The 12,759-nt window shown below is 41.3% G+C and overlaps 1 protein-coding gene across 4 annotated transcripts in view; it reads left to right on the top strand.

The window, feature by feature from the left end:
* Positions 1-299: 299 nt before the first annotated feature.
* arfgef1 (ADP-ribosylation factor guanine nucleotide-exchange factor 1 (brefeldin A-inhibited)) overlaps positions 300-12,759 on the top strand; it is a 51,437-nt gene continuing 38,977 nt past the window's right edge. For all 4 annotated transcript variants that reach the window (XM_044338846.1, XM_044338845.1, XM_044338844.1 and 1 more), the window contains exon 1: positions 300-655. In XM_044338846.1, the coding sequence (XP_044194781.1) occupies positions 532-655 (124 nt within the window). In that variant the 5' untranslated portion in view covers positions 300-531. The remainder of the gene's footprint in view (positions 656-12,759) is intronic.

The following is a 12,759-nucleotide window of genomic DNA, read 5'->3' as shown; positions in this document are numbered from 1 at the left end:
AAATTAGTTGGCAAAAAATGTCAAATAAGGTGTTCCTGTACACACAACATACACACACAAATTCAAAATGTTAACAAAATACATAAGTCTCACACATAAGTAATAAGGTGCATATAAGTTTAAAAGTGGTATGTTTTTATAATGCATTAAAAAGAGAAATCTCCTGCACACACTGAGGCTGAGATGGTTGGTTGTTTAATTTTTTTGACATGCATATTCATGAGTTTAAGTCTTGTAAATGTCTATATGGAGGAAGCTTAGCTGGAAGGACTACACTCACCTCATCTCCCTCTCCCTTTTCACTGCGGCCGCTCTCAAACGTACGTGACGTCGTTTCCTCTCTCCAACATGGCGCAGGAGGCTGGTCGTTAATGGAAATCTGAGGGATTTACCCCACCTTCTGTGTTTATTTATGTTTGTCTGTTAGGGGGGCTCTGAGGCTGACATTTGTACAGGGAATACATCCACAATCGAGGCGGCTGCAGCCCCCGCTTGGGACCAGGCACACCTCGCCCCAAATTCCGGTGCGACATGTTTGAGGGCAAAAAGACGAAAAACATGTTCCTGACACGAGCTTTGGAAAAGATCCTGGCCGACAAGGAGGTGAAAAAGGCTCACCATTCACAATTGCGCAAAGCCTGCGAGGTGGCACTAGGTAAGTTATGTTGTTTTAACGTTATATTATCGCTGTGTTGGACTCATTGATTTAGACACGTCATGCCAGCCCTTCACTTATTAACCGGTTATCCTGCAACATTATCGCAGCGTTTGACAACACAGTATTGCCCTTTCATTAAAGGCTGTATGCTGCTAAAGCTTTATTGTCTTGCGTTAAAATTCAACAAAAACCCTGCGTATTTAATTGACGTGGCACAGGATCTGTGGAAGTGAGCCCGTATTAAACACGGAAATGGTGCAGGAGGGGTGGGTGGGTGTTTGCAACGCCGAACCGATGCTGCGAAACTAGCGATGTGAGAATAGGCCGAACACCGGGCAGAAAACAAAGTTGTTAAAGGCTGTATCCACCTTGAATGTCGACATAACAGACAGCTACATGTTATACGCCCGTCATGTGTTAACTGTGTGTATCTAAACAGTGTGATTGTGTGTGTTTAACCCCGATAAAGGTGCGATGTTTGCGCCTCTTCCTGGTACACAGGAGACGTGCCCGGTGTTTCGGTTTAACGAGTGACCGTGTTAACTGGTGACTTTCAGCCGAATGCGTCCGTGGTTGTCGTGGTGACAGCATCTGTTAAAAAGCCTAAAAGCCTTAATTTATCTTAAATTGAATGTTCAACACAGTATTTATATACTCGTCTGGTCCTTTTTCTCCTATATTATGTAAATTAAACGGTGTCGCCAACAAGAAGCATTCACATTTCTGGAAGTTACGTTTAATGTGGGGGAAAAGCAGATTAGCAGAGCAGCTAGCGTCTAATGAGGAATTTGACATTATTATACAGGTTAATTGGTTGAATTTGAGCCACTTTCCGATTGAGGATAACTGTATAAAATCCCAATCCCATATGCTAACAGTTTGTTTCCCACATCATAAGAAATTTTACGAGAAGTGAGCACAATGTAACTTACGTAAATGGTTAACGTAGATACTAAACACAGATTGGTATACCTGTAAAATTCATTAAAATTAAATTTCAGGGTTTTAGGAGGACAAGTAGATGTTCTGTTCGTGTTTTCAACAGCTGCCGTTCGGCTGAAAGTCACCAGTCAACACGGTCGCTGGTTAAACCAGAACACCGGTCAGCACAGGGAGTGTTGAGGACATATTCGACTTTTACTACATCGTTTATTTATTAACTGGTTTAATCAGTGGATACTCTGGACACTCCCCTCCACTATTATGTTGTAAAACTACATGTGAATCCAGGACAGTGAAAGCAGAAGGTGACAGCTGTCAATAGCACCTCTATGCTAGGACAATGCAGCTGCCGGAAATAATACAGAGATGCGCTTCCGGTCGATAACAAAATAAAAAGCCTAAGCGATACAGATTAACGCTTTTTATTTGTGATTCGGTGTAGCTACCAACATATAAATAATGGACGTTTAAAGTATGTATGACATCCAATAATTATATAATCATATAATGTTTTTCCTCTATAATGTACGACCACGCCAGTGTTTGTCACGTTGACTACCTTTTTATTTTGAAGTCAACATCGCTTAACTTCCGGTTTTAATTTAAGTACTTGAGGTAGCTTAATGAAACTATTTGTTAGCAGGTGTATTTTCCTCAGGAGTGACTATTATTAATAAATATACAATTTAGGTAACAGAGATATTCATGTAGGATCAGAGGAGTTCATATTTTATCTGTACAATGTCATATCCAGAGTTATTTCACATACCAGACATGTTTTAACCGCACTGTGACTAAGAACAAGCTGGGTTTTGTTCTGCAATGGGGGTAATATGACACAACCAGAGAAACAATGAGTCCTACCTGCCCTGACAGTAGCTGCCTTTATAAGCACATTCAGCTGCTGCATGGTTTTGCAAATACACCAATCATGTTTGTCTGGGCTTGCTCTGATGTCTTTTAAAACCAACCCACCCACACAAATAATATATTCCTTCCCCCCACTTTATTGTCAGTAGAGCAACAGAAAGAAAAAAAAACTGAGTGCAAGAGGTGAGCCTTCATTAAAGGAGTAAAGCTTTCTCTAGCTTGGATTTAAAGGGGAATACACACCCTCAAGCAGAATTTGTAAATGATTCTTTAGGAGGGTAAAGTCAATACTTTGCCCTAAGCTAGAAGTCAGAGCATAAAGATATGAATTGGTGTTGTCATCATGTGACATTTTCTCTTTGTCCATTGTTGGTGAATTAGTCGCTGACCCTATGGGTTTTATTGAAATGTAAGCCTTCCAACTTTGAGTCAGACAATAACTATAAGCCACCACGGCTCATATATCGTCCTGGTAGTTGTTTCATTATTTACTGTTTATGAACCAGCTCTATATTTTTCCTCTAGATGATATCAATACTACAGCCTGTCTCTCTGCTGCTGATTTGAAATCAACAAGATAATGCTGCATCTATTTTAGGGCCCTTTAAAGCGCTGAATTAGACACACAGTTCAGGTCAGAAAGGAAATTGCAACACTTAGGTAAACCCTAACTTCTGTAGCACAATATTGCACAAAAATTAAATAAAATATAATGATTAGTTTTTGCATATTTTAACTTCGCATAGGGCTTCAGCCATACACTGAAATGAAAATCTCAGCAATGTGCGTGCAGTGGTACAGTAGTAGTGCATATCAAAAACGACTGGGTGACCCAGAATACAGAGTGACTTACATAATCCCCTCTAGCTCTTGGGGCTCTGAGACATCTCTGAGAGAGTGCTTGTGCCACAGTCTCCTCTTTCACTGTCATTGAAAATCTCCCTGTTAAAGGTTGCTACTATTCAAAACGAGGTATTGTTTGAAATCGTGTTTGGGATGCAGATTCAGGTTTGTGTGTGTTTATATACATATATATATTGTTTCTTCTGCAGTTTTTTTCATGTATAGGAATGAGGTGAAAGGCTTTGACTCAGCTGCTTGGCCCAGACATAGTCCCACCTTCCTCGCTCCCGATCTGACTTTTTTTCTTTTAGATTCTCTCAAAATGTCACTCAGCGCTCATTCCCAAAAAGAGCACCTTCTCAATTTCTCACACGCTCTAAATTGTAGCGGTAGCAGGATCCCATTATCTTTCGATCAGACAGTTGGCTTCTTTGAAAGGGGGCTGTCTGATAGCAAGGAAGAGAAAGAGGGTAAGACTGACAGTTAACTCAAAATACCAAAGGCCCTCAGGCTGTAGCTGCCCACCACCTCTTAGAGGCTTTGGTTCATTGTTGTCACACATAGCTAGCTTCATATAATGCTGGCTTTGTGGATAGTGTCATTGTTTTTAAACCCAACCTATCCTCTCTGACTTGAAAAGTTCATGTAGCTTTGCTGCTGGTGGAAAAACAGTCCTGTTGTGAATGTAACAAGCTGAAGCACAGGACTTTGTACAAGCTGCCACGCCAAGAGGAGTAAGAACTTGTTTCCAGGCTAGTAGTCACTTAAGGAGTTGAGTCCTGCTGAGCACATTGCTCATTATCTCTGCCCTGAGGGTGTATGATCTGAGGGTCAGCGCAAGAGGCCACAGCAACCTGAAAACCTTTTGCTGCTGTATTCTTGAATCCTCCCGTCAACTTTTGTTACCTTCAGGTGCATGTTATGTTCATGTGTTGGGAGGCAGCAACTGGAAGCAGAGATCTACTGTGTCTGAAACCTACAGTCAACTTTTTTTTTTTTTGGCTTGATAACATTGAAGAAAACATTTAGTTTTCTATGATTTTCTAATCATTAATTCATTGTATTTTGAAGATGAGCAAGCTGTAGCTAAAGTGGCCAGATATGTCACAGCATGGTCATTTCATACCAGCTTTTAGTGCTTGACAGTTTTTCAGTCCTTGGTGCCTCAGATACATTTTAGCCTGTGCCAAAATAGTATTGAGGTTCGATACCCAGCAAGTGTTATAGTTTCATTTTGTTTCAACTCTCTGTACTGCCTGTGCTTTCAGAGAAACAGGTCTTGTTTCCATATGCTGGCTATGAAAACCGTGTGTCGTTGAAGTGGGCAGTATGGACAAAATTGTTATTGCGATAACTGTTATAACTTTGTCTCTATCAGTATGTTGCAAAAAAAATCACATTAGAGAAGTGAAGTGTTAACATGTCAGTGAACATTTAGCTACTCATGTTCAGCAGACACAGAGCAACATGGGAATCCCACTGGATACAGCTTTATTTCCACTTGACAAACTCCATTATTCAGTGTGCTGTGTTTCATCCACCAACTCTTGAGGGAAATATGGGGTCTCATAGTTTGGTAGATGCTTAATCTTCTTAATCAGGAATTTGAACAGGTTCACGCTTGATAGGTAAGGTACAGCTGACTTGTCTTGGCTTATTTATTTTATAAATGAGTATGTGAGAGCCAGTGCAAATTGGGTAAAGTTGTGTTTTGACCAGTTATTGTTGCTCGTCCGCTTGTTTGCTAGGAGGTATTGACGCTGTCTCTGGCGTGTTCCTGATGGTATGAGGGGTGACATTCATTAAATCTGAATGTTTTGCAACATGGTGCGGTTATGAGAAAAGACATGTCAATAAAACAGGAGCTAACAGCTATATTGACACGCTCCACTGACTCTTGGCATGCCATATTGGTAGATGGTGTTTGTTTTCTTTATTTTATTCACTGGTCCTCATCTCCTCACTAATTTCATCAACATAATCCTTTTCTTCTTTAAGACAGAATGTGTGTTGCAATTGTTAAATGCTCTTAAAAGTTTGTGATTTTGTTATCATAGCCTCGCTAGCCTAGGGGACACACTGGAGCTTTGAAAGTTTTGGTTGAATCCATTTGGGAATTTGTTAACCATTCAAAGTCTAATGTTTTTCAGTCCTTTTTTAATTACTGTTAACATGCTGTATTATATATACTGTATTTCATAGAGGCAGAGTGTTCTCTAAGATCTCTCTGAATAATTGATCGTTGAGAAAACTCTGAACTACTGATGCAGATTTTAGAGATTTACTATATTAATAATCTGCCATGTCAATGGTAAGTAATTATTTACTAATATAACGCTTTGCCAACTATGTGGAACCTCAGCATTCACAATTAAGAAATGTTTCCTGTTCATATGTGGGATTTTTGCTTCACTGTAAGATTGAATTTGGACCAAACAAAAACCATGCTGTCAGTTTCAACAAATGCTGCCACATTTGTTTCTTACCAACTGCAAAACATTTTGCCAACCTTGAATATGAGCTGTTAACACAGACAAAGTCAACAACAAAAGTCTCAGAGCTGTTATTTTGCACCAAACCCACGGCCACTCCCTGCATGGGCCACCTTTTCTTTTCTTTCTTCTAGAGCTGGCAGACCTGTCAGGGGTGGCAATGGGGCAGTTGTACCCCTGATCATTAAGGAGCCAACACATGGTCCTCCATGATAAACTGCACCATAGCCACCACATGCTCACCCACGATAAACACCAGGCTTTAAATGGTTCTGTTTGTTAATTATGGTTTTTACCATGACTCCCCAGAGAGCGCCCCACTCAGCCTTCCCAAAATATGAAGTGCAGGAGCTGACGAGGCAGACCTCAGATGTTTGTACTCTTACTGAATAATAAAAGCTTCCCTGATTTGTGTACCTGACAGCCTTTTTACCAGTATCCTTCATATTGCTGACAGAAACGTATCAACCCAGAAGTTAAAGTCAGGCACTTTCATTCTGATTTCTATGGTGACCTGCTGTTGAAACTGGCAGGCATTACTGTGCATGAGAAAGTGTAAATGAGGGAAGCCATCAGCCACATTTTTATGTCACCTTTATTTTTCAGAGTTGCTGTAAATATTCATGAGTAAATGAGTTATTTTAAGGATGACTCAGTGTTTGACTTTAACTGGAATCAGATATACTGTATGTGTGTGCAGTTCAGTTCAGTCCAAATTCTTCAAGACTAGATATACTAAAAACTCTTTACTTTCATGGAAGCAGGCATGCTTTGTGGCTGTGCCTCCCCTCCTAGTCATTTCTTGGACTGCAGCCAACAATTATTTACATTCATGAATCTATTGATTATTAAAATGTGAGAAAGTAGTGGTAAAAGCACGAGATTGTTGAATTGAATTGACCCTTTTGGCTGATAAAACGTAATAATTAAAAGATTAATTAATCATTAAAATTTTTGTTAATTGATTTTCTGTTGTTGGACTAATAGGCAGGAAGATATAGCAAGAGGTTTCACCTGGATTTTCTATGAGTCGTGTGCGTTTATAGTGCAGTAAGTGTGTGAGCATAAATTGTTCCACGATCGAGCCCGCTGTGATGTTGCCCTGAAGTAGAGGGTGAAAGGGTGTGCCTGCTTTCTGTCTGGTTTCTCCCTTCCAGACTAAGTGCAGACGCTTAAGCTGCTTGTAACCCCAAAAGGTTGACTGGTATTCAGATAATGAGCAGTAGACTAGTCAACATGGCGGACCCAGTGCTTGCTCTGAAAGCATAATAATCCTTTTATCTTTACGGAAGAGATGGTTTAGAATTTAGAAGGAGGAGTATGTTCTTTTTTCCTCCCTCCACTTTTTTTATTTATTTAATACTGATACCTCCATACATAATACATTTCTCTCCACTGATGCCTCCTCCAGTCCTGGGACAGGCGATAAATTAATTATACCACAAACAGTTTCTGTTTCTGTTTCATCTTGTGCTTGTATTTATCTGTAGTTTCTATCTTGTATTGATCTATCATCTGTATTCATCGGAGGGAAGTTGGTGCCTTGCAAATAATACATCACCATTATTTAAAGAGATGGAGGAAGGCTTGTGAATAATAATGTGATGTTATTCTGAAGAAATTAAGAGTCTGAAGTCGAACCAAATTTAAAATAAATTCTAGCTACAAAATAACTTGTGTTTCACTTAGTCAATTTGTAGTTGCCAATAAGAAGAAATGTAAATGTCATTACTTTTTATTTGATTGGTGCAAGTTCTGAGGGTGGGCTTTAAAAACAGTTCATAACATCACTTCAATAGGCTTTTTCACAGCAGACACTTTGACTTGTCATATCAGGAAAAACACAGGTGTAATAGCATTAACGATGGTTGTGTTACATTTTAAGTGTCCCGGTAAGCAATTAGCGAACAACTATGCACAATTGGAGGGCTGCAGCCATGATTGATGTTATGAATAACACCTGTGCTTTTTCTGGTGTGACATGTTATAGTTACAGAACTAGCTGTTGCTGAGTTTTGATGCAAGAGAGACAACTTACATTAGGTAGAGACTCTTCTCCTTTATTATGTAGCCCTTAATCTAATGACACAAGCGTGCTGTCGATAACTTCGCAGGTCTTGAAATAATATGAATGAAAAGTGACATCTTCTAGAAACAACAGCAAGCGCTTGCTAGCTTTCACTTTCCGACTGGAATACAAATTTAACAGCACGATAGGTCCTCCCAAATGTTGAATGTTGCAAAAGGACAGCCTTAAATTTCTAGCTGTATATAACCAACGCTGTGTTGGCTTGTTGAAAAAGGGGGAAAATGCTTTGTACCAATGTTAGTATAGTTTGAAGGCTATACAGGGCTCTGACGTGCTCTGTCATAGTTTATAGTACACACAAAGGAGGAGAAATCTCACAAGGAAAACTTCATAGATGTGTTAAGGAGAATTTGGGTGAAATTTTTACTCCATCACGCCTTGCTGCTGAGCATGCTGGGCCTTTAAAAGAGGGCAGGTATGATGAGGGAAGGCACTTTGGCTGAATGAGTTGAGGATACAGCTCACAGTTCACATATTTATCTTCTGTTGACTCCATTAATCTCAAGCTTTTGCAGCACAGTCCTGCACAATGATAATAACCTCATTTCAGAGGACAGAAAATGCAATTCATAGCCTACAGCAGAAAAATGCCAAATCATGTATCCGTAGCAGAATTATTAAAGATGAATAATATAATAATAATATTTCACTGACAAAGCCAACAGCTGAGTAATCAAGGCCTTATGGAGGCAGAGTGCTTTGTGACTTTTTGGCTAGAAAAGGAGAGCCTTGATTCAGCCATGGGAGTGAGACTAGTGATTAAGCCATAGGCGTATGCAAGTGCAAGTGAGGGGGTTGGTTGGTCGGTTGGTTAGACACACACACACACACATACACACATGCACAGCCACAGACATAGTGCGCAAACACAGGCATGCGCACACACATGAACGCACACACGATTAGGTAGCCCAGACAACCTCTGACAGTGTTTTCCTTATTCCACTCCAAATGTAATTACTGCTATGCAACCTTTCCTTTCAGACTGGACAATAGAAATGTCAGGGGTCTGATTTTTCTCAGGCTCTTTGTGGTGGTCGCAGCTGCCCCGTGTTTATCTGTGTTTGATAGGACGTGGAGGTGGACACCTACACACCTACACACACACACACTCAGATTAACCAATCTTAGCAGTGAAAAGCCGCAGTGTGGTCTTTATTATTACGCCTGAGGACAAGATCTTATTACAAATGCTGTTGTTTGATTAATGAATACACCAGAGATGTAATATTTTCTTACAGCCCGCTTAATGGGGTCAATTTCCAACTCTGAATGGAGATAAAACTTCACCTTGCACCATCATGAAGCCACAGTTTATGTCCACAGGAGTCCGGAGCCTCCCTAAACTATCTCCTTACCTGCTTGAACATCCTGTGCCAACAGCGCTCTGAATGTGGAGACACACAGTTACCGTGACCACCTTTGTTTTACTGAGCTAAAGGCAAGCGGGCAGCGGATTGAATTAGAGCTGATTGCTGCAAACAGAGTGGCTAGTGCCAACCATGGGATCCATGCCAGATGCAGATGGGCTTTAAGCTCTTTGAAATGGAAATGGTTCTGCAGAAGGCGGGATGCCCCTTTTTCAGTCTCCAGCTCCTCACTCAGGTGATGAAACTGAGTCAAAGAACGACCTCTAACCTCTCTGCTGCGTGCGTATGTGTGTGGAAATCGTCTGAAGTCTATTAGGAAGGAATCTGTGTTATCATATTGCAGATTTTTCTGACCCGCCTGCAGGGCAGGAAGTGATTGGGATTCTTTCAAATCCTTCCTGTCTTTTTTTTTTTTCCCATTATTCCTTCATTATGCCCTTCCCTTTTTTTAAGCTAAAAGGACACATAAAGCAGCGTCTCACTATAGTGTTAGAATGAGAGCATACCACCCTTCTCTGTTAGCCTTGTAATTTGAGCACATGCACTCATATGGCACGTGGACACAAACCATAGAGCTGGCAGGAGACAGGTTTATATAGCTGATTTGTTTTGGAAGCCAGCCTCGTCCTTGTCCCTGCTCTCTCTCTCTCTATCGCTCTCTCCTTTTTCTCTCCTCGCTCTACGTCTGAACCCACTGTCCCCTCCCAGTGAGCTGTTTTCTTGCTGCCGGTCTTGTGACGTAGTGCATAGCGTCTCCAGAGAGTTGTCTGTTTATCTCTCTCCCTCCCGCCGGTGGAGCAGCCGTGTGCAGGCTCCGCTGTGTCTTAATTGATGAAATGTTAGAGCTCTCTTGAGAATTTTTGGCGTGCACGCATGTGTATGTGCATGCGTGTTAAACGTGCGTGTGCCTACTGCGCTATATTTGTGCATGTTTGATTGTGATTCGGTGTTTGAACATCTTGCTGGCAGAATGTCTTACTTATTGAATTAGTGTTGATCCAGCAGCTTTAGTCAGCAAGAATATTTGCCCAGGTGCGTGCAGCCTCCCAGGCTTGTCTTTGCAAGGCTCTACCTGCTACCCACACGGGTTGCAGTCTGCTCTAAATAATGATGCCATTCATAAGAGTCCAGGAGGTGGTACACCTGTACTTTGAAAGAGAGTTCCTTTTTAGGAGTTTTGTAACATTAAATGAATAGTAGTGCACGAATGTCATGAGACAATCTGCAAGATGAGTATAAGGGCTGATTGTAGATATATAACTATGGATTTATCTGCAATATCACTTTGTTTATTTTATTGTATGTCTGTTGCATTTCAGGCATGCTAGATCTTATTGTACTCTATGCATGACTTTGCAGGCAAGTGAAAAACAGGACTGCATGAACAGATATATACCAGCTTCAAATGAAGCGTCCACACTGACAGCATACGCCAGCCAGCAGAGGAAGCAGAGCCCCCCCTTGGGTTAAAATAATGGGCGCTTTGCCTCTATTACAGCAACATTTTGCAGGCATACTGCCCCTCGAATGAGCTGCCGCTATTGGTTGGAAACCGCAATTGAACTTCTGAATTCGTTTATGCTGGTAGCAAAAAAATATCTTCTCCAAACCTCTGTGGCCTAACTGATTCACATGGATACACTACTCTCTCCACAGGTGTTATAAAAATACTGTTGGACCCTTTACCAAACGCTCCAGGGCAGTTTCACGTTCAAGAAGTGACGGTGGTAGTGAAGTGACTGTGCATAATAGAAAACATATAGCCTAGGTGGCAGGCCTTTCATTTCTAGCCAACCATGCCATGTTTGTGTATTCCTAGAGAAATGACCTGGCTGATCACCTCACATTAGTTTAAGAATCTACCAATTAAAGTTTAATTATCATATCAGCATTTTAATCTGATCAGCTTAATAGTTCTGAATCAGGACCTTCAGTATTTGGAGTAAGTAGCTCCTGAAGCACATTAGGCTGTCACTGTTAATTGAATGTGATACATTTGATTAACGTTTCATATATTATGCTGCTCAGCTTCAAGTTGTAGATACAGGTTGTGAACATTAATTAGGCTGCCACCAAAAACTGTAACTGTGTTTCACAGAACTGAATGCTTACAATGCTTCATTTGACATCCGGTTTCCAACTCAGGAAAGATCATGTGAAACCTCACTTTCTACTGGTCGCTTGCCACATACACACAAGACATAAGTTGGACAGGTGTACGTTACAGTAACACATGGGGAGAGGACAGGACCCTTGATTGCAGTGTTAATGGTTCTGGCTGGCTGTCGTCCCTGTGGTGGACACTCCCAATGGGGTGCTATGCTGCTGCTGGCTCAGGAATGCGTTGTCACGCTGCTCAGGCAGGGTGGCACCCAGGAAGACTCAAGTTAGCCTGCAAGCAGCTCTCGTCAGCAGTGAGAGACAGGGAGCGGGTTGTTTTGTCACGCTGCCTCGAGAAGCAGTCGGACTTTGATGCGATACATCGTGAAAGCAGATTGTCAGTCTGCTTGTATGTATTTTCTAAAATGCATCATCATGTGTTGTAACTTCACCCCCCCAGCACGTACAGTGTAGTCTTAGCCTCGCTATAGTGTTTATTTATTCAGTGAACGTTTAATGAATATGCATGCACATCTTTTAGCAACACTGTTTACTTTCGTCCAGATACACAAACTCACATTTAGAGCAATAGGGTGTAAACTGCAATGCTCCAGGGATTTTGGTAGTAGTTGATACCATTGACTGTATAGAAGTATTTATATATTTATGTACAAGCTATGGTTGATGCAGGACGGGAGCAAATTTTTTCATTCACTGTAGGCTCTGATTTTCCTCCAGACATTCCCTACCACAATCTGCCTCTAACTTTTGCTCAGGGATCCCAAATTCTTCTCTTGCTGAATCATCATCCTCATTTATTACAGCTGCACATTTGCATCTTAAGAGGCTGACTACACCGTCGTGTGTTTGGTATCTAAGCCATGATCAGCTTTTGCTGTAGCTCAGTGTAAGTGTGATTGAAGGGATCACTGATAAGCCATTTTGAAACAGGTATTAAATAAAGCACCGCAGAAACCTGTCTCTGCTCCTTGTCAAGTTCAGCAACTGAGTGTTATGTCGCCGTCTTTCAGTCTGGATCGGGCTGCGTTTAGTCCAGCATCGCAGTCACCTGAAGCTGTAAGGTTGTTGTGTGTGTCTCTCTCTCTCAGAATCACAACTATCCTTCTCTTAGGATTTCACTCTTGTCCTCACATGGACTTATTGACCCACTGCCTACATATGGTGCTCTCCAAACACATGTATACCATCCATATTCATGCTTCTTTCCATGTAAGTGCAGCATAAATGCTTACAGAGATGGAATTTGGTTGTTTTGTGTGAGCTGCCTTCGGGCCAAGGTGCTAAGCTTGACCCCTGATGTCGTCATCTTCTCATGTATTTTTCACAGACAGCCTTCTTGTGTAGGTGTCGTATATCAGACATTGTACTGAGGGA

The sequence above is a fragment of the Thunnus albacares genome, chromosome 21, assembly GCF_914725855.1.
Source record: "Thunnus albacares chromosome 21, fThuAlb1.1, whole genome shotgun sequence".
In the NCBI taxonomy this organism is placed as follows: Eukaryota; Metazoa; Chordata; class Actinopteri; order Scombriformes; family Scombridae; genus Thunnus; species Thunnus albacares.
Note: the sequence above shows the minus strand (reverse complement) of the source record. Positions and strands in the feature narration are given on the sequence as shown.